The 26,060-nt window shown below is 40.4% G+C and overlaps 1 protein-coding gene across 1 annotated transcript in view; it reads left to right on the top strand.

Moving 5' to 3' along the window:
• Positions 1-26,060, top strand: part of l3mbtl3 (L3MBTL histone methyl-lysine binding protein 3) — a 172,953-nt gene that overhangs the window by 28,651 nt on the left and 118,242 nt on the right. The window contains exons 2-6 of the mRNA XM_072556048.1: positions 1,802-1,952; positions 2,296-2,407; positions 5,464-5,620; positions 15,887-16,034; positions 25,393-25,492. Coding sequence (XP_072412149.1) covers positions 1,836-1,952; positions 2,296-2,407; positions 5,464-5,620; positions 15,887-16,034; positions 25,393-25,492 — 634 coding nt within the window. The 5' untranslated portion in view covers positions 1,802-1,835. The remainder of the gene's footprint in view (positions 1-1,801; positions 1,953-2,295; positions 2,408-5,463; positions 5,621-15,886; positions 16,035-25,392; positions 25,493-26,060) is intronic.

The raw sequence follows: 26,060 nt of genomic DNA on the forward strand, positions 1-26,060 counted from the left end.
GTATTTTTTCTTGAAGAAGGGCTCATCCCTGAAACATCGATTCTCCTGCTCCTTGGATGCTGCCTGACTTGCTGCGCTTTTCCAGCAACACATTTCGGCTCAATTACAATGTTTAAAAGATATTTGGATAACTCCATGAATACGAATTATTTTGAGGGATATGGCAGGTGGGACTAGTTTAGTTTGGGATTATATTGAGCATGGACTGGTTGGACCGAAAGATCTTTTTCTGTGCTGCATGACTCTGACTGTATTTGAGCTTCCCACAGATTCTAACTGTCTTGTTGAGCTTTCTTGCATTTTCCATTTTTGATTATAATTTAAGTAGGGCCTTATAGCTGAGATGACTGGAAATAGTTTGCTGCAGAGTTAGTACTTGACCTTTCTTGCCAAATCAAGATGCAAATATAATGAGGAACTGCCAAGGGATCTGTGCGCACTTCTGGGTTTTGCATTACATGTTTGTTTGAAAATGAGGGCAACATTATATAACAGATAAAGGAGTCTGCAGCCTAATTGCTCTGATTGATTGTGGTATAGAACAAGAGAACCTAATGCTAGAAGATACTTTGGAAAAGCTCTTCCTCATTTGTTTACCTCCAGGCAAGGTTGTCAGAAGTTAATATTTAGTTTATAATTATTATCGTGTATTAGGGGTTTTGCGTAACAATGCCACCATACTTGCATTTCATGGAGGAAAATTTGGACAAGAAGAGTTACCAGCAGAAAATGTTGTACCACACATCCAATTATGTTCAAAGCTGCATCTATTATGTGAACTGCTGGTTTCTCAGTATGTCTGAAAGCAGTGATTTTGGTTATAGAGACTGCGACACAGTCCTGTTGTCCCACACAGTTCAATTCAAATCACTGTCATTATTTTTTACATTTTGCAAATCTTCCAAATGTTCATGGAAACAATTGCTCATATCTACATTTCTGCACTCACTGTTGTGTGTATATGTAGAGGGTTAACATATCACTGTTCTCTCCTGGAGTCAATCACCTTGGCTGATTCATCATAAAGAAATGTAACTACTGTAGATTAGTCATGATGTAGAATTTTCTCTCATTCAGGGAATCATAAATGGAACTCCAGGCCAGTGGATTGTACCCATATTACTATGTCTTTATGGATCACATGATTTGGCTGAACATGAAGGAGTTGTGACCATGCACACACACGCATGTTTGTATATACAAATGCCCTTTAGATGGGCACTCTTCCATTCTGAGAACATACATATTGTGCCATCATGATCATAAGCACTCCTAAGATTTCTAAAACAATATGATTTAGCCTTAAGTATTTCCCTTCAAACCTACTTCTTGCTTCTTCCCTCTTTCGTATGAAACTGCTGAAGTGAAAGCATTGAGTTACCCTTTATGGTTTTATTGCCAGGCCAACTTGTTGTGATAAAAGCCAAGATGAGAAGAAGCCGCTAGACTTGTCTTCCCAACCACTTGTATTAATTCCAGGAGCTTTGAATTTCTGATAGTACCCTTCTCCCACCTAAAATTCACCCTTTCAGTGTGTACAGTTCATCAACTTTAGTCAGAGGATTGACTGACTAGTTGTGTCCAGACATGGCTTCACCCTGGGAACATGTGGATGATCCAGTGTCTGCAACAGTTTGCAGCTGCACTAATTCCGAACAAGTAGCTGGATTTGAGGCTGATGGACATAATAAATAATCAGAATCAGTAAATACAATTTTGTTAAAATGTTTTATCTGGGTATAGAATTTCTGCTGTTGATTATAATCGGATTTCATCCAAAGCTGCCCTTTCCCTTCCATAGATTCCTTGCTCCATTCACAATAATAAGTTCAGCAATGGAAAAAGGCATTGTGAGTGACTGTGGCTCTGCTACTGATAACCAGGACTTTGATGTTTTCAGTGCAATGGACTGGAAGGATGGAATAGCAACTCTTCCAGGGAGCAATTTAAAGGTAATGTTTGAACAATTCACATCTAATTTTAGTTTAAGTTGATTACTACATTTGAGAGAGGAAATAATTTCTTTAGAAGTAAATTTAATATGTTTTTCCTATTAAATGTATAGTTATGTTCTAGGACAGGATATAACTTTTGTAGGAATATTATCCAAGCTTCTGAGTGGTTGCAGTTTTTAAAATTTCATTATATCTATGCTGACGTGAGCTATTGTTAGTTGTCACAAGTGCCTTAATTTTGTGAAACATGACACTTTTTTTTTCTGAATTCAAAATAACATCTTGTTAGTGGTATTAACGGTACAGAATAATCTCATTCTTAAGGTTTATTTGCCTTCAGTTCAGGGTAAATGAGTTTGATGCTTTAGAGATCATCACAGATGAAACTGAAGTAGAAAAGATAAAGAAGGCGACTGCAACAACAACATGGAGTGTACCCACAGCACAAGAAGGTCAGTAGAATTATGCGATGACCTATAGTTATTTTGTTTGGTGTGCCTGGATCACATTTGGAAATACGTTTGAAAAACAAAGCTAACAATAATATCAGGGGGTGAGTCTCCAACTTAGAAACGTTCAACTTATGAAAACGCGTACTTATGAGTGTGATCCCACATGGGGTTAATTTTCAATATCTGACAGACGAACATTTCCTGGACTTGCGAAGAGGCTGCTGTATATTATCCAGCATTGTGTTCAGACTTACGTACAAATTGACATTTGAATGGACTCCCACTTGCACCTGGAGGACTGCCTGTATTGTGCCTAGTTGCTGTTTAGTAATATATTGATTCAGCCATCTAAACTCTTTCTGAAGTTAAATCTGTTTCCTGTTTTTGTTGAATAAATGTTCATCTCTAATACTAAATATGTAAAATTATGCCTATACAAGGGTAATCTGTACAATATTTCCATCAAAAAGTTAAAGCTTCCTTCCCACCCCAACTCGTCAAAATCTTTTAAAGACAACCACTTGATTTACTGCATCAAAGAAGTAAGCGGTTCTGAAGCTCTCGAAATTCCAGTGAAGTTTCCATAATAGGCTTAGTTGTTATAAGGAACCTTTTAAAATGTAAATAATGGAGTCGATCTGAATTACAACGCTCTTTTTTTCCCCTAAACTATACCAAATGTCCAATTAAATCAAAGCTGTCTAAGTGCAGGTTGCAGATTTGTCTCCCCAATGGAAATAGTTGAATATTCTTTTTCTTCAATTTAAAAGGGCTCTGAGCATCACTTCAGATCATTATACTATCAATCCAAGGCAACGTTTTCTTTAGTTTTGAATGTACAAGAGCACTTATCCAATAGCGTGATGATATATCGCAATGTTTTAAACAATTAGGGTCAGTGTAATGGTCACATTAGCTTTTCAGGACAGAGGCTATGATGAATCACTTCAGTTAAAACATCTGAGTTGCAAGAAAGCATCTTATACTGACACTTGAAGTTACCAAAACTTGTCTCTCAGAATGTTCTTGCGTCCTTAGAGGATTTCCCCAATGGTCATTAACTTTCCAATGAGTAGGTTTTCTAAGGGCTTTCAGAAGCTACACAATATACAAAAATAGTGAGAGAGTAAATTCAAATTTACTTTTGGGCTGTTAATGATGACCTCAACTTTGGAAGAGGAGTATGTGAAGTTGTGATCCAGTGCCTTCCCAACTTACAAAAAGATAGCATGCTTAATGAGGGTGGGGAAGGCACTGCAAGATAGACAAAAGAAGGAGAATTATAGACTGGTTAGGTTAACCTCTGTAGGAGGGAAGGTGATTGAGGTGCCGCACTCGAGGCTGCTGCATAAGATAGGGATGCATGGCATTGCAGGTAAAGTATTAGCATGGATAGAGGATTGGTTGACTAACAGGAAACAAAGAGTGAGGATAAATGAGTTCTATTCTGGCTGACAGTCAGTGACTAGTGGTGTACCTCAGGGATTGGTCTTGGGACCGCAATTATTTACAATGTCTATAGATGGTTTGGGGTTGGGGACCATGTGTAGGGTGTCAAAGTTTGCAGATAACACCAAGATGAGTGGTAGAGCAAAGTGTGCAGACAACTATGAAACTTTACAGATAACATAGATACATTGGGTGCTTGGGCAAAGGCCGGGCAGATGGAATAATGTTAATAAATGTGTAGTCATCCATTTCGGGAGGACTAACAATAAAAAGGATTATTACTTGAATGGTAAAAGTTGCAGCATGCGGCTATGCAGAGGCACCTGGGTGTCCTTTTGCATGAACCACTGAAGGTTGGTCTGCAAGTACAACAAGTAATTCAGAAGGCAAATGGAATTTTGTCCTTCATTGCTAAAGGGATTGAGTTTAAACACAGGGAGGTTATGATGCAGCTGTTCAGAGTGCTGGTGAGACCACACCTGGAGTAGTGTGTGCAGTTTTGGTCTCCTTAATTGAGAAAGGAAGTACTGGCACTGGAGGGGGTCCAGAGGAGGTTCACTAGGTTGATTCCAGAGTTGGGGGGTGGGCTTATGAGGAGAGACTGAGTAGACTGGGGTTACATTCATTGGAATTCAGAAGAATGAGGGGGATCTTATAGAAACATACAAAATTATGAAGGGAATAGGTAAGATAGATGTAGAGAGGATGTTTCCACTGCAGGTGATACTAGGACAAGAGGGCATAGCCTCAAGACATAAGGGAGCAGATTTAGGACTGAATTGAGAAGGAACTTCTCCACTGGGCAAGGAATTCCATAGATTGACAACCTTCTGGCTGAAGAAGTTAATACTACTTGAGTAAACATTTTTAAAGATAACGCAGATATATTTTTGAACAATAAAGGAATTAAGGGAAATGGTGAAAGCGCGCTAAGTGGATCTGAGTCCACAAAAAGATCAGCCATGATCTTATTGATTGGTGGAGCAGGCTCAAAGGGCTGGACGGCCTACTCCTGCTCCTAGTTCTTATGTTCTAAATTTGAAATCACCGCAAAGATTATAAGATTTGCCATGCTTGATTCCATTCTTGCCTCCTTGCTGGATGGAAGCCTCCAGGGAAGGAGGGCATATTTAACTAAAAAAATACAGATTAACATATATAAAAGAGCAGTTTGGATTAATGTTATCAATCTGTTTTATATGAATATCCAAACAAGCAATAATTTTAACATTCCATGAAATGACTAAGGAGGTCACTTATAAAGACAACTTACCATCACCATCTTGAAAACATGTAGGGGTGTACAATGAATATACAACACTTCATCTGTGGACAACATCCAATCAATTACATTTAATTTAACTGCCCTTTTCTGGAATTGAATCTGACACTTGCCATGGTTAGAAAGATATAAGCATGCACTTACCCATATTTCATGGTGTAAAATCTTGATACATTGATTAGTTTTATAAACCAAAGTCAACTTTTAAATGTAAATAATGCCTGTAATTAAATATTGCATATGTTAGTTTATAATGTTTAAGTATACTATTATAACAATATGGTGTGTCTCTGAAATTAATAAACTATGTATGTTTGCTGTTTAGCTCTGTCTAGAAATCCCATCCCAACATACCCAGAGGAGCCACCCAGTATGGATGGAATCCTTTGCTGTGAAAATTGTGGTCATTATGGGACAACTGAGGAATTTGGTCACAAGAGTAAATTTTGCAGTGAAAGATGTATGCAGCAGGCAAAAGAAAAGTAAGTGATAAGCATTTTTTTTGTGGTTACTAGTGCAATACAGAGGATACTGCTTTTTAGACTGATACAGTGGAGATAAAGGTGTGGATTGTGAGAAACCTTAACAGACTAAAGAGACTATTGGGTTAGCATATTACAGCTTCAGTTTATTATTTAATTAAGGATTTGTCTGAGATAATATACTTTTTTGGAGGATAAGTAGGGTCTGTGAGTAAACACTGAATGGCAAGATAATTAATGAAGAAAATCTTGGATTTAAATGCAATATTACCAAAAATGCCGAGTCCAGTTAGATAAAGTCATGAAGACCAATGCCAATTTGAATTTCTCAGTAAGGCTTTAGGTTGTAAGGATGATGTGTTAGTGATAAACTTCAGCAAAATCATTGGATGACCACCGTCAACGTACTGATATACGTTTGAGTGCCTCATTATCAGCAATTCATTAAAGGCCATTAGCCTGAAATTTCTCAACACCACATCTGCTGAATTTGCACTGCTTTCTGTACTAATCTTACCATTTGGGACTTGGCACCCACATTTCTCATGAGGATAACTTGTTTATTCTGAAATATAAAGTCAGTAGCAGCACCAAGGAAACTCTGTCAGCACACCCTTTAAAAAGTGTGGATCATATACCATTCTTCAAAATGAGACCTGGATCTTTGATGTGTTAGTCTAAATTATCTCATTCTTTAAATTATGTAATTGGTGTGTTAAAAGAAAATTTCCAATTTTCAACGTGTTATCCACCAAGGAGAGTACTAGGGGAAATCTCGGTTGGTTAGAAGGATTTGCATGTACATTTTTACCTAGAGTCTTGCACAACTTCGTGACCAGGAAAGTCAATGATATTAAGTTGTCAGTCATAGAATCTGGAAGGAGGTAACAATGGCACTAACTGTCATTTCTAACTCACAATACCTGTGAACAGTGCAGAAAGACATTTCAATAACCTACAAAAGCTGACTAGGTAAGTTATTTAATATGCTGTAGATTTCTTTTTTGACGTCAACAAACCTTCTTAAAACTTCAGGTATGAAACTGACATTTCAGCCTAAACTGGGCGTTACACCATTTTGATCACTTATAGATTATATACATACACAGCTCCTTAACCACACAGTAATTGATGAAAAGAAGCACCTTCAAACATGCTAAATTAATCTGTTACCTGCAGAAACCCTCCCTGTCTATTGCTAGTGTATAAAATCAACTAGGTAAAAACAATGACTGCAGATGCTGGAAACCAGATTTTGGATTAGTGGTGCTGGAAGAGCACAGCAGTTCAGGCAGCATCTGAGGAGCAGTAAAATCGACGGTTCGGGCAAAAGCCCTTCATCAGGAATAAAGGCAGAGAGCCTGAAGCGTGGAGAGATAAGCTAGAGGAGGGTGGGGGTGGGGAGAAAGTAGCATAGAATACAATAGGTCACTGGGGGAGGGGATGAAGGTGATAGGTTGGGGGCGGGGGGGAGGGTGGAGTGGATAGGTGGAAAAGATAGGCAGGTAGGACAAGTCATGGGGACAGTGCTGAGCTGGAAGTTTGGAACTGGGGTGACGTGGGGGAAGGGGAAATGAGGAAACTGTTGAAGTCCACATTGATGCCCTGGGGTTGAAGTGTTCCGAGGTGGAAGATGAGGTGTTCTTCCTCCAGGCGTCGGGTGGTGAGGGAGCGGCGGTGAAGGAGGCCCAGGACCTCTCCTCGGCAGAGTGGGAAGGGGAGTTGAAATGTTGGTCCACAGGGCGGTGAGGTTGATTGGTACGGGTGTCCCGGAGATGTTCCCTAAAGCGCTCTGCTAGGAGGTGTCCAGTCTCCCCAATGTAGAGGAGACTGCATCGGGAGCAACGGATACAATAAATGATATTAGTGGATATGCAGGTAAAACTTTGGATGTGGAAGGCTCCTTTAGGGCCTTGGGGGGAGTTGAGGGAGGTGGTATGGGCACAGGTTTTACAGTTCCTGCGGTGGCAGGGTAAGGTGCCAGGATGGGAGGGTGGGTTGTAGGGGGGCGTGGACCCGACCAGGTAGTCACGGAGGGAAGGTCTTTGCGGAAGGTGGAAAGGGGTGGGGAGGGAAATATATCCCTGGTGGTGGGGTCTTTTTGGAGGTTGCGGAAATGTCTGCGGATGATTTGGTTTATGCGAAGGTTGGTAGGGTGGAAGGTGAGCACCAGGGGCGTTTTGCCCTTGTTATGTTTGGGGGGGGTGGGGTCTGAGGGCGGAAGTGCGGGATGTGGACGAGATGCGCTGGAGGGCATCTTTAACCAAGTGGGAAGGGAAATTGCGGTCTCTAAAGAAGGAGGCCATCTGGTGTGTTCTGTGAATGAACTGGTCCTCCTGGGAGCACATCCGGCGGAGGTGGAGGAATTGGGAATACGGGATGGCATTTTTTCAGGAGGTAGGGTGGGAAGAGGTGTAATCCAGGTAGCTGTGGGAGTCGGTGGGTTTGTAAAATATGTCTGTGTGAAATCGGTCGTCATTAATGGAGATGGAGAGGTCCAGGAAGGGGAGGGAGGTGTCAGAGATGGTCCAGGTAAATTTAAGGTCAGGGTGGAATGTGTTGGTGAAGTTGATGAATTGCTCAACCTTCTCACAGGAGCACGAGGTGGCACCAATGCAGTCATCAATGTAGCAGAGGAAGAGGTGGGGAATGGTGCCGGTGTAATTATGGAAGATCAATTGTTCTACGTAGCCAACAAAGAGACAGGCATAGCTGGGGCCCATATGTGTGCCCATGGCTACCCCTTTGGTCTGGAGGAAGTGGGAGGATTTGAAGGAGAAATTGTTAAAGGTGAGGACCAGTTCAGCCAAACGAATGAGAGTGTCGGTGGAAGGGTACTGTTGGAGACGTCGGGAGAGGAAAAAACGGAGGGCTAGGAGGCCCTGGTCATGGCGGATGAAGGTGTAGAGGGATTGGATATCCATGGTGAAGATGAGGCGTTGGGGGCCGGGAAAATGGAAGTCTTGGAGGAGGTGGAGGGCGTGGGTGGTGTCTCGAACGTATGTGGGGAGTTCCTGGACTAGGGTGGATAGGACAGTGACAAGGGAGGTAGAGATGAGTTCAGTGGGGCAGGAGCATGCTGAGAGAATGGGTCGGCCAGGGTGGTCAGGCTTGTGGATCTTGGGAAGGAGGTAGAACCGGGCAGTGCGGGGTTCCCGGACTATGAGGTTGGAAGCTGTGGGTGGGAGATCTCCTGAGGTGATCTGTGTGTCACATTTACCTTCGCTGCTGCCTTTGCAATGTAAGTTGATGCACTTTGTCAAGGAGGGGAAACTAATATAGCAGTGGTGAACATATGTGAGGATCCTTATTCAGAGAATCCTTTTCCTACCATCCCAAAATCCTCAATTAGTAGCAGGATATTTCACTTCTGGGCTGCCACTCTGGGTTGACTGTGGTCGAACCCAGAGTCAGCAGGTTATGCCACATTAAGTTAAGAGTGGAAGCTACTATCTGTTCATAGATAACAACTTTGTATTTAGCACAGATCTGATCTTCCACTACCATTAGGTTCCATTTTGACCTTAATGTCTTTCTTTGGCATATTCAGTAAACCTTGAACAGCTTGTCACAGAAGATGTGGAAGATACATACTTTTTGTTTAATTTGCAAAGTGCCTTTCCATTTCTGTAGGCCATATCTTGATGTAAAGAAAGCAGCAATATAGGTTGCTGTTCCTATCTCTTCAGCATCATCCTCGATATCTCAGATTAGTGTCAATGCAATCACTGTATTAGGATCCAGTACATAAGCAGGCCCTGGTGTTACTTGTTCATACAAAGCCAGATTAACTTACTGCCTTTGGTCTTTGGTGTGCCTGGAAAGTCAGAATGAAAGGAAGCTGTGAATAGTCTGCCTCAGTAGAAAAGTGGGCCTGAAAAGATGAAGGACCCAAACTTGTTAGATCGGTTGTTTGACAGACTCCCAGCAGGTAATGCAAAGACATTTAACTTCTGGATTTCATGGAACTCACCTTCCTTTAACTGGGAGGTTTGCCAGAAGAAGATAAAGTTTAAAATAAAAAATGAATGTAGGGAAATAGATGGCGACATCTTGAAAAATGCTCATATGACAGAGGAAGAGATGCTAGATGTCTTGAAATGCATAAAGGTGGACAAATCCCCAGGACCTGATGAGAAACTCTGTGGGAAGCGACGCAAGTCATTGCTGGACCTCTTCCTGTATCCTCGATAGTTGCAGGTGAGGTGCTGGATGACTGGAGGTTGGCTAATGTGGTATCACTGTTTAAGAAAGGTGGTAAGGAAAAGACAGGGAACTATAGCCCGGTCAGCCTGACTTTGGTGGTGGGCAAGTTTTTGGGAGGGAATTCTGAGGGACAGGATATATATGTATTTGGAAAGGCAAGGACTGATTAGGGATAGACAACATGGCTTTGTGCGTGGGAAGTCATGTTTCACAAACTTGATTGAATTTTTTGAAGAAGTAACAAAGAGGACTGATGAGGGCAGTGTGCTGAATGCTGAATGTAATTTTTGTGGACTTCAGTAAGACATTTGATGAGGTTTCCCATGGGAGACTGGTTAGCAAGGTTAGATCTCATGGAATACAAGAAGAACCAGCCATTTGGATACAGAACTGGTTCGAAGTTCGAAGGTAGAAGACAGAAGGTGGTGGTGGAGGGTTGCCTTTCAGACTGGAGGCCTGTGACCAGCGGAGTGCCACAAGGATTGGTGCTGGGTCCACTATGTTTTGTCATTTAGGTTATTTGGATGTAAACATCAGAGGTATAGTTAGTAAGTTTGCAGATGACACCAAAATTGGAGGTGTAGTGGACAGCAAAGAGGGTTACCTCAGATTACAATGAGATATTGATCATATGGGTCAATGGGCTGAGGGATGCTGCACCCGATGTGGCCTCCTCTATATTGGGGAGACAGGCCGCCTACTTGCGGAACGTTTCAGAGAACACCTCTGGGACACCCGGACCAACCAACCCAACCACTCTGTAGCTCTACTCTTCTAGTCCCCCTCCCACTCCACTAAGGACATGCAGGCCCTTGGACTCTTCCATTGCCAGACCATAGCAACACGATGGTTGGAGGAAGAGCGCCTTATCTTCTGCCTAGGAACCCTCCAACCACAAGAGATGAATTCAGATTTCTCCAGTTTCCTCATTTTCCCCTCCCCCCACCTTGTCTTAGTCAAATCCCTCGAACTCAGCACCACCTTCCTAACCTGCAATTTACTTCCTGACCTTTCCGCCTCCACCCCACTCCGGCCTATCACCCTCACCTTGACCTCCTTCCACCTATCGCATTTCCAACGCCCCTCCCCCAAGTCCCTCCTCCCTACCTTTTATCTTAGCCTGCTGGACACACTTTCCTCATTCCTGAAGAAAGGCTTATGCCCGAAACGTCGATTCTCCTGTTCCTTGGATGCTGCCTGACCTGCTGCGCTTTTCCAGCAACACATTTTCAGCTCTGATCTCCAGCATCTGCAGTCCTCACTTTCTCTTCTAAAATTGAGGGGCATGGTTAGAGTAAATAAACAAGGTCTATTCCCTGGAGTGGGGGATTCCAGAACTAGAGGAAATAGGTTTATGGTGAGAGAGGAAAGATATAAAAGGGACTTAATGGGCAACTTTTTCATGCTGAGGGTGGTGCATATATGGAATGCATAGCCAGGGGAAGTGGTGGAGGCTGGGACAACTGCAACATTTAAAAGACATTTGGATGGATATATGAATAGGAAGGGTTTGGAGGGATATGGCAAATGGGACTAGATTAGGTTGTGATATCTGGTCAGCATGGACGAGTTGGACAAAAGGGCCTGTTTCCGTGTTGTACATCTCTCTGACTCTAATTATTAGGAAGTCCAGCAGTATATGTGAAGAAATAAGAGCAGGTCAGAACTTAGGAATACTACAAGAGAGTAACTCACCTTCTGACTCCCCAGAGTCAGTCCACAATCTGTGGAAGCCATAAGTCAGGAGTATGATGAGTGACCTGGATGGATGCAGCTCCAGCAGCACTCCAACTTGGCACCATCAATGTCAAAAGAGCTCACTTGGTTGGTACATTCAGTCACTCCACCCCCAAAGCTCATCAGCTGCAGCAGTGTGCACTATTTACAAGATGGCTGCAGAAATTTGCCAAGATGCCTTTATACAGCAACTTTCTAACCCATAACCACACCCATCTAGAAGGACAAGGGCAGCAGGTACATGAGTACACTATCTACAAGTTCCTCTCCAAGCCCCTCACCATCTTGAACTGGAACAAAATCAGTGTTACTTCAATGTCACTGGGTTAAAATCCTGGAATTGCCTCCTTAAGGGCGTTGTGGGTCCATCTACAACACATGGACTACATTGATTCAAGAGGAGGTCTACTACAATTTTCATGGGCTGCTAAGAACTAGAATCAAATGCTGGCTCAGCCTGGGACATCGACATCCCACAAGTAAATAAAATAAAGTTGTGGTGTCTTGGGAGAATTAACCTTTCGGTTGAACTATAATATGGTTGTATGCAGCCTGAGCATTGCCCAGGTATGTCGTGTCCACAAAAAGCAAGACAAATTCACCCAGTCAAATACTACACATAAGTCTATTCTTGATCATCACCCTAGTGATGGAAGGAGTCATTGACAGTACAATGAAGCAGCATTTGAAAAGGGAGTAAGCTATTCACTGAAGATCAGTTTGTGTTACACCATGACCAAAGAGCTGCAGATCTCATTAGAGCTTTGGATTAAATATGGAAAAAAAGAGTTGAACATCAGAGGTGAGGAGAGAGCGACTGCCCTTGATACCAAATACTTGGGTTCAAACACACGATGTTCATCAAAGAGTTCATATATTAGAAAACATTTGAACAAGTCTGGCATCCAGGAGTTGGTGGGAGTTGGGCAAAAGCTTCCTCCACTGGATGAAGTCCTACCTAGCACAAAGGTCAGTCATTCCAGTCTCGTGACATCAGTGCAGGGGTTCTACAGGATAGGCCCAACCTAAGTTGTTTCCCTCCGTGATCAGTTCAGAAGTAGAGATGCTTGATGATGACTGCATAATGTTCAGCATGCTTCACTGTTCCTCAGATACTGAGGCAGTCCATGTTCAAATGCAGTAAGACCTGGGCTGTGTCCAGATATGGGCTAATTAGTAGCACATAATATTTGCTTCACACAAATGCGAGGTAATGGCCATTTCCAACAATAGAATCCATCCATTGTCCCTTGAATACAAAGATATTTTCATTATAATTCCCCATTATCAATATCCTAATAGTTACCATTAACCAAAATATATAAATACTGTGGCTTGAAGAACTAATCAAAGGCTAGGAATTCTGCAGTAAGCTATTCACCAAAGAATTCCCAAAACACCAGTCAGGGATTTAATGGAATACTCTCCAATTGCGTGGTGAGTGCAACTCCAACATTCATACTCTACCACCTAGAAGAACAAGGGCAATGTATGTGTGGGAATGTTATCACCCACCACGTACTCCCCAAGCCACATGCCATTTTGATTTGGTACTAAATCAGTGGTCCTTCACTGTCAATGGGTCAGTATCCTGAAATGTCCTTCTGTCTGAACAGCACTGTGGGTGTACCTATAACCTCAGGTTTATTACAGTTCAAAATGATGTTTCACCACTAATGTCTCTACGGTAACTAAGGACGGGCAATAAGTTCTGGTCCAGCCTGTGACAGATTTTTCCCACAAATGAATAGAAGAGAATTTGAGGGGTATCTCAGTGTGTATCAGGGGTTATCTGCATCCAACCTTCCTGGTCTCAAAAAAAGTGTTTTTCTTGGTGTCGAGGGTATTTCTTGCTGAGTGCCTCAAAACATGGCTACTTGTTAAATGCACTTGATTTGCTTGTGTGTGCTGTTAAGGGCTGCTTTGACATAATGGCAAGAAAGTTGACATTTCATTTTTCTTTTGTTTTGACTAAAGATTTGGTATGCACCATTCCAGTTTCATGTAGAATGTTTTCTTTCTTGCAATCCTCATGTGCAGTTTGATACTGTATTTAATTGAATCAGACATTTGTTTTTGGATATTTTACCAAGGTTTAGTCGACACTAATATTCTTCTGTTTTTAATTGTTTTAACTTTACAATTGTACACTTTTTCCAAGGTCATTCATCCAGGCTGGTGTATTTAACCTCCATCATTTATTCATACTTAGTGTACATCAAGACAGTTTGTACTCATGATAAAGCTTATGCTATTTTCTGGTTGAACGTGTGTACCTTTTACCTTTGTGCCATTACTGAAATTTCACTTTATTTTGGGTTTTGCTGTCCAACAAACAATATTTGTCATTTTTTGTTGTTCAAAAATTGAATTCTCACATTTATTCTCCCAGTTTGTTTGTCATTGAGGCTATACTCACATGGGGACTGGTCCACATGAATGGCTGAGATTTGTTCACTCAGCTGTGTGTTGCTGCAAAACCGATCTTTAGTGTAAACAAAAGGATGAAGGTGAGCCTGCTTTGTTCAGAAGTGGAGGTAGTCCGTTTCTGAGCAACTCCATGATATCCTGCCCCCTCTCTTGGTGGCTTGAGACCACAGTGCAACTGAATGGATCTGCAGTTTAGCAACTTTCCTTGCCTAGGTTTTCTTGCTGATTGTGACCAAATTAGGCCCTTTCTGGAAAAAGGACTCCTGAAAGTGAGGGGACAACTATAACTTTTACTCCCCTTTGTAACATACAGTGCAGGACACCACTGATGATGTAGAATTGGCTAACCAGGTGCTAGCTGTGTGACCGCTAGTGAAGTTTTTACTTTGGTAGGAAAAGCATAGAGTATTACTTAATTGGAGAATAACGACAGAATTCTCAAGTTCGGGGGAACCTACATGTTCTATTGTAGTAGTGGCTAAATGTTAATATGCAATTAGGGCATGTGGTCATGAACACTAATGGTATGCCGTCCTTTATAACGAGAAATAGGACATTAAAAGTAGGGATGTCATACTTCAGTTATACAGGGTATTGGTGAGACAGCATATTACATACTCTGCAGTTTTGTCCTCCCAATTTAAGCAAGAATGTAAGTGCCTCAGAGGCAGCTTGTTATCTGAAATAGAAACATAGAAGTTAAGAGCAAGAATAGGCCATTTCTTTCTCACATGGCATCCTGTTGATCGTTTACCTTTGTCCTTGTGTTCAATCACTGACTGTCAGTATCTGAAATTTAAAATGTTTGTCCATTTGCTTAAATCCCTCCTGGTCTTCGTTACCTCTTACATCCCTGTAGTCCCATCACACACTCCTTTTCTGACTCTGGCCTTTTTCTCTGCTCGTCTCACTGTTGTCTCAGCTGTTTGACTCCCCTTTCCTCGTTGGAAAACCTCTTGAGAAACCAGTTTATTTGGGGGAAAAACATTTCAGTACCCTACTTTTCCTGCTTGACATCCATTTCCTAGAGAGTTTTTCATGTATCACCTCAAAAGGCTTTTTGTTAAAAGTGTTATGTAATTACAAGCACTTTGGATTGCAAAATGAAACAATGTCAGCACTGGTGGACAGTGATCGCTATTGATATCCTCTCTCAGGCCTCAGAATGTGCAATATAAATATGTGTATTTCTTTTCCCTTGTTTTCTATTGTTCCTGTCAATCAGTGGAGTACAGCAATCGGTTTGTTTTTCCTGTTTAACAGAAAGCTGCTGAAGGATATCTTTTCACTTTCAAAGGGGCGGAGATATGAATCACTTCAGATCATGACATTAGAGTTCCTAAGCAGTGTTCTATTTAATCTTAAATGCATAAGTGCATTTTTCACAAAATTATCAACATTTTGATAAATCTGGTGAATGTAATGGTCAACTTAGCTTTGAGAGATTGATTGTCAGTAGGAATCTATCCACCTTGTTATACAGCCTCTAACTGTTGAAACTGAAATAATGGAATCTGTTTATCCATTTTAAAGCGTGTCAAGGAATTTAAAGAGCAGGTTTTTTTTCCTCTGGTTTTTCAATTGAGACTGAATCCCTGCTGTTCAGTACCCTGCTGAGAGGTCTATGAGGCCTATATTTTTCTATGAAAGACATTTGGACTCCATTTTCCTGCAGTGAATGCAGCAAGCATGGGAATGATGTGTGTAACATGCTTACTCCATACCAGCAGAAATAGCCAAAAACTGGATTGGAGGCAGGAATTCTGGAATTGAGCCCACCCAGTACTCTTAATGGCCTTCCAGTTTATCTGAATCACTGAAATTTGGGGAGAAAGCAATTTTATTCAGCTTATTGCCTTAGTACTGATTTTGTTTTTTTTTATTTTGCTTCAGGATATCTGTTCTGAGAAAGGAACCGTCAACATGCAACAATGAAGAAGTTTCTAGGGGCAATCGTAAAAAGAGGCAAAAACCAGTCTCTACAACAAGGGGAGACATTAAAGAAAATGGAGAGATGCTAAAGGAAGAAGAGGAAGATGTTGTATGTATTTTCTCTTTTCTGCTTCAGAGAATAATTTGTTACACTGTACCTGATGCAGAAACCAATCAAAAGAATGTTCCGGAATGCATGCTGCAAGCAAACTAAATTGATAAATATTTCTCAGGATATTTACTTTTAAAAATATTTTGCTCATTCATCATAGACAAAGCTACAACATCAAATTTTCATGAAGATGCTCAGTAAAGTATAAGAACTGGGGAACAATGTGGAGATGTAGGGTCTTGCAAGTTAGCAAATGTTTACATAATTTTCCTCAAGCTATGAATCCTATTTCTACTTATCTGCAATCCAGCAAAACCTCACCAGAACAATTCATTTTTTAAAAAAAACTAGATTTCAGAGTTATATTTTGGAACTGACCACTGGTCAATCACAATGGGTAAATGCTGGCTGTAAAGAACACTTTTTTTAACAAATGTATTGTTGGTAACTGAAATGGGCAAATAGTTTTTAAAAGCCAAGGACCATTGAAGGATACTGTACTTTCTGCAGTCAAATAACCTGATCCTCGTAACTGCTGCTTACACTGCTGTATATTCAACAGTGGGCAGATGAGCTGGAGCTAATAGTGTGTATGAATGGAGTCTGCATTCAACAAGTCGATAATTGGTCTTTACAATAGTGACCAGTTATCGATGATATAATTGCTGGCAGGCAGAAGGTCTTTGGCTTTCAGTTAGCAGAACAGCTGGAGGGTGCGTTTAGAACAAGATAGTGAGAAAGCATCAGATCTCTGCATGGTGGGGAGTTGTCTCTTTTCAGAGTAAAACATGTTAATCTCAAAGAACTAGTTTATTTTTTCACTAGCAGTTGTTGTAAACTGTATCCCTTAACCAGTAAGACATAGACTTACAAATGTGAACTAGCCACCCTGTACCTTCAGCAAGTGAAAGGATTTGGAGAAGGAGAGTCAAAGAGCAGCACATCCTGTCAAGCCAAAGGACCATCTTGGTGAACTCTGTAGATAGGGGACATTGAACTGCCTCTCTAGTCTCTCTACACCCATTACATCCATGTTTTATTTCATGTGTACGTTTGTGTGTAGGCAGAGGGAGGTTTACAAGGGTGTTAGTTTTATCGAGTAGAGTCATATATCGATAATTTATAATTGTTTACCTGTAGCTAGAGCTTATTTATTCATTATAAATAATTATTATTGTGAAACATAGAACCCTGTTCTGTTCTTTATGGCAACATAGGTCTAAGAGACAGGTAAATGAGGAATTTTTAAAAAAGTTTTCTGTAATGACTCTGGAAAGAGTGAGTTTTATTGTTGATGTGCTGACCAAGTAAGGTATGACATACCACCTTTGTAAACTGAGGTGATAGTGTGAGTTGAATTTCTGGAGTAGAAGTTGCTGGGTATTCATGCAATTTGAGATGATGGGCTATTTATACATTTTATAGATCCACAAAGTAGAAATTATTTCAAGCTGGCAAGTAATTACAATGCAGATAGATTGGCAACATTAAATACTGTGTAAATAATCGCAAACATAAAGAGCAGCTAAATTCTGGTCTGTGCAGAAGAACTTGCATTATTATATAATAGCCCCAGTTTTACCAACCTCTGTGATACAGTTGGTTTGAAGATTAGACATTTAATCTCATGCTCAATTTAATCAGTTGCATTTTGCACTATGAAATATTTTGTGGGTAAAGGATGCATGCTAGACCATAATATCATTGTGGAGAAAGTGAGGACTGCATTTCTGATGAAGAGCTTATGTTCAAAACGTTGATTCTTCTGCTCCTCGGATGCTGTCTGACTAGCTGTGCTTTTCCAGCACCACGCTTCTCAACCATAATATTGTTATACCAAGGATGGACAGTCTCTCTACTTCCCCTACTCCATTGATCACAACAAAAAATAAAATATCTTTTCCAATTACCAAAATGGCTAATCACATGCCCAATTTTAATTGGATTTTAAATATGTGGTTATAGACCATGGAAGGAAGAACTTCAGTGGAAACTGTCAGTGACTGACAACAATGGCTTGTTGCTTGATGGTGGCATCACTATTCTTGGGAGGTAGGAGGGTATGTTGGAGAGTTATCATTTGCTAGAGGTTAGTTTAACTGAAAGCTGTGCCCTCCTTGTTTTGTTTGGACCTGAGAGAATGGAGTGATTCCAGTTCAGAGGAAGATTGGGTAGAAGCAGAGAAATTAAATTGACCAATGCCAAGCTGGCAGTTCTTGCTGAGAAGATTATGTGAAGATAAGAGGACAAAGTGAGATATGTAGAAATGACAAAACAATATTAATGGATAAAAAGAGTCTATCTCAAAGGGACCAGAGTGGTGAAATCCTGGCGAAAACATACCGCAAGGGCAAGGATGTCAAAAATTTATGCTCAGCGTTATGCTTGAAGTTACTTAAAGTGGAGGTGTAAGGAAATGAAGCTGCAGACTTCATTGTGGTGGCTGGATATTCCAGATAATCACACTTACAGACATAAAGTATTGGTACATTCTTTAAATCTATGTAATTGATCACATTGTGTGTTGTTGGCTGATACAGTGTTGCTTACCACTTGATTGTCGTGCAGCAATGAATGTGGCACTCTGGAAATACACTTGCGTAACAATTCATTTATAATTCTTAATGAAAAATACAACAATATAACAGGAAGTATCTGGAGTATGGTGGATCCAAAACATGACAGTGAAATTTTCAAATGGCATGCAAATAGAGTAAAATTGAGCCAGAGAAATTTGCCAATTAAAACGTTTGACCATGTGGATGGATGGACATGTATTGAAGGGTCAGATAGTGGATGGGAAGTACAAAGCACTGTAGAGGTAGAGTGGAACTTCAAAGTAGGTATTTAAAGAAGAGAAGTGGCAATGAATTAAACACTAATGTAAAAGCAAAAATATTGGATTAAAAACTGGAAAAAAGCGGTGAAGAACAGTTCACCTGACGAAGGAGCAGCTCTCTGAAAGCTTGTGATTTCAAATAAACCTGATGGACTATAATCTGGTGACGTGTGACTTCTGACTTTGTACACCCCATTCCAACACTGTTACCTCTACATCATGATGATTATACAGCAAAGGACTACTTGTGTTCTAAACAGCATAAGCAGGAAAAATCCAACTGGGCCAATTATCACCCATCAGTATACATTCAAATATCGGAAAGTGATGAAAGGTGTATCAACAGTGTTCTCGAGCAGCACTGGCTTAGCAATAACCTGCACAGTGACAGCCAGTTTGGGTTCTACCAGAACAACTCAGTTCCTGCCTTGTTTTGACGTGGACAAAAGAGCTGATTTCCAGAAATGAGGGAAAAGTGACAGCCCTTGACTGCAAGGGCTGCATTCAACTGCATGTAGCATCAGGGAGACCAAAGGAAAACGAAGGCAATGGGAATTGGGCAAACTCTGCACTAGTTGGAATCATACCTGACAAAGGAAACCAGTTATAGTTGTTGGAAGTCAGTAAACTCAGCTACAGGACATCTCTACAGGAGCTCCTCAGAATAGTGCCTTAGACCCAACTATTTCAGCTACTTCATCAATGACCGTCTTTCTATCACAGACAGAAGTGGGAATGTTCGCTGCTGATTGCAGAATATTCAGCACCATTTGCAACTCCTCCAATACTGAAGCACATGGTCAAATGCAACAAGACCTAAATGATTTCTGGACTTGGGCTAAAAAGTGGCAAGTAACAATGACCCTATCCAACAAGAGAAAATCTAACCATTGTCCCTTCGCATTCAATAGCATTACCCTTACTAAATTGCCCCCACTATCAAAATTCTGGGGATTCTCATCCACTGATGAGAAACTGAACAGGACTAGCCATACTTATACAGTAGCTATAGGAGCAGGTCAAAGGTTAAGAATACTGCAGTCAGTAACTCACCTCACTCCCAAAGCCTGTCCAACATCAACAATGAATACGTCAGGAGAATGCTGGAATACTCCCCCACAGTGTATCTCCACTGATATTTAACAAGCTTGACACTATCCACATCAAAGCAGCCTCCTTGATTGGTACCACATCAAAAGAAAAGAGGAATACTGTAAGGAGACCACATTGATGTTTTCAAAATCATGAGCGGGCTGAACACAGTAGATAGGGTAAAGCTGTTTTCATTTGTAACTGGAACAAGAACAGGAGAATGTAGATTTAAAATGATGTGCAAAAGAAGCAAGGGTGATGTGAAAACACAGTTTAATAGGGTATGGACTGTACTGCCCAGAAATGTGGTGGATCCAGGTTCAGTTGAGACATTCAAGAGGGTATTGGATGGTTTATTGGATAGTAATAGTGTGCAGGGATGTGAGGAAATAGCAGAAAATTAGCACCGGCTAATAAAGCTAGTGCAGGCATGATGGACTGAATGGCCTTCTGTTGCGCCATAATAATTGTCATTCCATCAACAACATTCAGTACCAGCAGTGTGTACCATCAGCAAGATCTACTGCAAAAATTCACTAAGGCTCCTTAGGCAGTATCTTCCACAGCCAGTACCACCCAGAATGATAAGGATAGTAGATACATGGGAATGCTACCCACCTGTAAGTTCTCTTCCAAGCCACTAAATCTGACTTGGAAATACATTATTGATCCTTCAATGTTGCTAGACCAAAATCATGGACTACTACCTTAACTGCATTATGGTTCTTAATAGACTGCAGCAGTTCAAGAAGACTGCTTAAAACCACCTTGTCAAAGGCAACTAGGTGTGGGTAATAAATGCTGGCCCATCTAGCTGCTCACATTACTGAATTGTTATCACATTCATTCATTAAAAATCTGGAATAAAAATGGTGACCATATAATCACTGTCAATTGTTGTAAAAATCCATCTGGTTAACTAGTGTCCTTCAGGGAGTGAAATTTGCTGTTCTTTCCTGGCCTGGCCTATGCGTGACTCCAGATCCACAGCAATGTGGTTGACTGACTCTTAACTGCCTTTTGGGCGAATAGAGATGGACCATAAATGCTTGTCTCCCAGTAACATCCCCACCCCAATAAATAATTTAAAATGAGGAAGTGAAAAATGAAAGCAGAAACAAGAATATTGGAGTAAAACTTGCAAAGAAAAGGTAACAAATTGAGGCAGTGGTTGCACTCTGAAATTGTTGACTCAGTAATTCCAGCTGGTGACCAATGACCGGTGACCAAGGCTGGTGAAACATACACACGATGAGCAGTGAATTCAGTATACTCAATTGAAAGTTATGAAAAAAAAGTTACATTTTACCTGTGTGGAGTATTTGTGGCTTTGATGGTAAGGAATAAGGAGGTTAAGGGCAGGTATAACATTTCCTATGCTTACATTAAAAGGTGACCTGTTTCATTAGATAATTGAACCTATTTGGATAAGCTGTTTACTGCTTATTAGCCTTGTCTCCTTCCAGTTTAAACTCCTTAAGTGAACAATGATCAATTAACCCTATCGCAGATTTTTTTGACCAGTTACAATCATCACATTTGTTCTGATATTGCAAGAAATAGAGGGGAAGGTAATGCTGATTGGATTATGATTCTGTGCAAGAAAGCAATGGATAATAGCTAGTAGTTGAACATTTTCACAATTTTGACTGTATTTGATTAAGTCAATAAATAAGCTTGTTACAACTGTCGGGGTCAGGATTACACTGATGGGCAATTCTCTCTCGACAACCTTCAAGGTACTAGGCGAACATATGATGTATCCCAGAGGCAGAATTCTTATCCTGAGTAGTTAGCCAAAGTTCTGCTTTGATACAGTTCAGTAGCCACATTAAAGCTATGCCCAGAATCAGTTAAGTGACACCATAGTTGATTATTAAGTGGCACCACATACAGACCATCAGGAGTTTCTACTTGAAAGACAGTAGAAGAGCCAGAAAACCAGCAGATGTGTGCTATCAATTGCATAACTAGGCATGATTGATTTGAATGTCGTGGCCTTCTCAATATGCAAACCAAGCTCTAAAGCGTGATTCTCAACAGAGTGTCACTGAATCACTTATTCCACTAGGATGAGTAATGTAGCAAATGACATCAGTAACATGCATGCAACACACAATGGATGAAATAAATGCATTGATTTTAAATTTGAACATGGCATTTATTTTTAAAATGCGCAATCCTCACTAGTGATTAAATACTTAGTTAGATGTTTGCAAGATCAAATTCAAATCACTATGTCAGGATGTGGATCACAAATGATACAACAATCCTCTTAATTCATCTGCCCCCCTCTAAAAAAAACTGTGAAAATCTTGGTCACATTTAAACTTTGCCATTGGAACTGTGCAGTTAGCATTTCAAAGTAATTATTTCTGATAAATTTATTCATTGTGGAATTCATTGCCACGGACTGCAGTGGAAGCCGGGACGCTAAATGTCTTCAAGGCCGAGATTGATAGGTTCTTGTTGTCTAGAGGAATTAAGGGCTACGGGGAGAATGCTGGTAAGTGGAGCTGAAATGCTCATCAGCCATGATTGAATGGCGGAGTGGACTCGATGGGCCGAATGGCCTTACTTCCACTCCTATGTCTTATGGTCTTATTTAATCTTGGCACTGCTGCTGAACTTCCAGGTACTATGTATCAAAAATTGCATTTGTGACTGCAAATTGACATAGGCCTTGAGTCATTAGAGTTGACTTCTTTATTAGTCAACTTTGAGCAATCTTTCTTGTATTAACTTGTTTACTGCCACAGCTTTCTAAAGAGAGTAACATATTAGAGATGTTTGTTAACAAAACTGAACACAACTTTATTATCAAATGGTATCGAACCATGTGAGGCAATTTGAAATGTGTCCACTTCCATAAGTGAAACGTGCACAAAGTACTCTGCTGCTGTACTCATTCATTTTCAAAGAATACTTCAGCATGGGAAATAAAGACATATGAATGAACATATGAGAAAGTTCAACACGGCAATGGACTTTTTGCTTGTTTCCATTGGTATTCTTGATCCCTGCTACTGTTCTGCCATATGAGGAATAGGAGTAATTACAGAAATGCTTATTAAAAGTTGTTTGGAGCAAATCTGTTACAGAGAGATGGGGAAAATACTTTTGAGCAACATCCATTTTGAAAATCAAAAGAGAAATTAACGTTGATAGTGTTGCCAACCTTTTTGCCCTTTTGATTAACAGTTGTAATGAATGTGTAATCGTAAGTGTATTTGGCAGAACTGCAGGTTCTTTAAAAGAAAATCACTAATATTAAAATCTAAATTTTTTTTTTAAATTGCAGCTCTAAAGCATTTTATCTTGAGCAGCTTTTTGAATTTCTGTTTGCATCATCAGTGACTGGCTTGACTGAATTGAAAGATATTCCATTGGCAAATAAATATTATGTTATTAGGAAAGTTGAATTGAGTATGTTTTACTTAATGATGGACATTTAAAAAAAAATGTCCATCTTCATGTGTGCTATGAAGCCATTGTGTGATTTGAAGTGCAAGCAGACTTTGAGAGAATGGACAGACTTAGCAATTATGTGGTTTGGTGGAATCCCAAGCTATTTGTCACCAAATATTTGCTCAATGCTTGTGAGTTGCAAGCATTGAGACGGTACTCAAAAGCAATTCACAATTTAGGATGGTTGAAATTCTTACAGCTCTGCTCTGCAGTCAATTCACACTTTAATCTGTAGTGAAAGGGCACAAATAACCATTGTTAGGGTAAGTGAACACAAATGGGCTGGCCGCTGACCGCTCGAGTTTCTGCTTTGTCTGCCATGGTGCCTTTAAGAATTACTAGTATGCTGCTTTAAGTAGTGCGTGCTCCATCCATTTGTACCTCAGCTTGACATCAGGATGCTACCTGAAGTATGCTCAAAGCACTGCTGCTGTCCACATTCAATTTCAATGCAAACGTCAGCATGGGAAATAAAGATAAATTTCAATGAACATGTGAGAAAGTTGAATGTGGTAATGGACTTTTTGCTTGTTTCCATTGGTATTCTTGATTCCTTCCACTCTCCTAAAACCTGTGAATAGTAGTTATTGAAGAATTGCTTGTAAAAGGTTGTTTGGAGAAAGTTTATTACAGAGGGATAGGGGAAAAGACTTTTGACTACTGATGGCAAATTTTACTACGGTACTGAATGACAGCCTAAGAATTGGGATCATTCTATAATTTGATTACACAGTGCTTATATAAGGAATGCTTTGATGTCTCTGATTGGGTTTGACTGGAAGGAATGTGATCAAAGGTTAGCAACATGGGATTCAGGAAGAAGAATAGGCCATTCAGGCCTTTGAGTTTGCTCTGCGTTTCCATGAAATTGGTTTATCTGTTTGTGGTCTCAACTCCTTTCTGTTTGTCCCATCTCCAATGATTCTGGGCTCTCTCTTGTCTGTTACAAAACTGTCTGAATCAGCCTTGAATAAAGCCTTCTCTGGTTCCTAGGGAAGAAAATTGCACACACTTATGACCCAGAGAGCAAATGAAAATCTCATTTATGTGTTAAAGAAGTGATGATAAAAACTGTCCCCTAGTTTCAGTCTCTTCACATGAAGAAGCATCTCAGAGTACGTATCCCTGTCAACCCCTTCATAATTTTGTTTCAATAAGAGATCACCAACCGTCCTTCTAAACTCCAGTAATGTATGCCCAACCTGTGCAACATTTCTTAAAAAGATAAACTCTGTATAGAGGAATGAGTTGGGAAAACAAAACATTCTTTTGAATTGAGTTTTTATTTTTGTCCCTGGTTTAAGAGGATAGTTCAGATTGTGAATTAGGTAGGATGATGCTCTGTTTACCAGTGGACATGTCATTTAGAATCCCTGGAATCATAGAATCCCTACAGTGTGGAAATAGACCCTTCGGCCCAACAAGTCCACACCGACCCTCCGAAGACTAACCCAGAAGACCAATTCCCCAAACTTGTTATCCTATATTTACGCCTGACTAATGCAGGGAGGAGAAAGTGAGGACTGTAGATGCTGGAGATCAGAGCTGAAAAGTGTGTTGCTGGAAAAGCGCAGCAGATCAGGCGGCATCCAAGGAGCAGGAGAATTGACGTTTCGGGCATAAGCCCTTCTTCAGGAATCTTCAGGACTAATGCACCCAACCTACACATCCTTGAACACTATGAGCAATTTAGCATGGCCAGTTCACCTAACCTGCATACCTTTGGATTGTGGGAGGAAATGGGAGCACCTGGAGGAAACCCACGCAGACACTGGGAGAATGTGCAAACTCCACACAGACAAGCTGGAATTGAACCCTGGCAATGTGAGGCAGCAGTGCTAACCACTGGCAACCATGCTGTTCCATTTAAGATTGCTTGAACCTTCCAAGCCAAATGGATGTAGTAAAGTGTAATTTTGAGACTGGTTGAACAGAATATTATTTGTGTAATTTTAGGAAGAAAAACAAGGAGAGCTGAAGGTGCTGAAAATAACTCAGAACAACCATGTCCGAGCACGGAGAAAAAGAAAAGGTGATTCCGGATTATTGAAGCAAAGTAAGTTGTTATAAAACAAAATAATGCACAAAAAGAAATTGGTAATTATTTTATTACCACTGTTGTTTCTTGAGGATTATAGTTTGTAATCAAAATGAATTCGGTTTATAATTGAAGCTGCAAGTTGAACAAAGACTGTATCAAGCAAAGACCGAAATTGCTGAAGAAACTCAGCAGATCGCGCATCATTTTTGAATTGAAAACAAGTTACTGTTTCAAATATAGTGAGCCTACTTTAGAACTGATAGCTAGGAATAATTGGTATATATGCTGAAGATGTTTAGAATTGAATATGTGCACATGTTATTGTTACTGTGATTGAGTTGATGTAGTCAATATTATGGGATATTTAGACTCATGTAGATGTTTTCTATATGAATGTACGCAATAGTTTATGTTGATTTTGTCTTGATCAGCTTCATTCAGTTCCCAAAAGTATGAAATGTAAACAGAGACAGTTACAGCAGAAAGGAAGAGTAGTAATTTTAATTTAACTCCTTGATATTTTTATGTTAGTAACAAACCCATATTTGTAGTGTTGTATACATGCAGTTTATAACCTTAATTG

The sequence above is a fragment of the Chiloscyllium punctatum genome, chromosome 3, assembly GCF_047496795.1.
Source record: "Chiloscyllium punctatum isolate Juve2018m chromosome 3, sChiPun1.3, whole genome shotgun sequence".
NCBI lineage: Eukaryota > Metazoa > Chordata > Chondrichthyes > Orectolobiformes > Hemiscylliidae > Chiloscyllium > Chiloscyllium punctatum.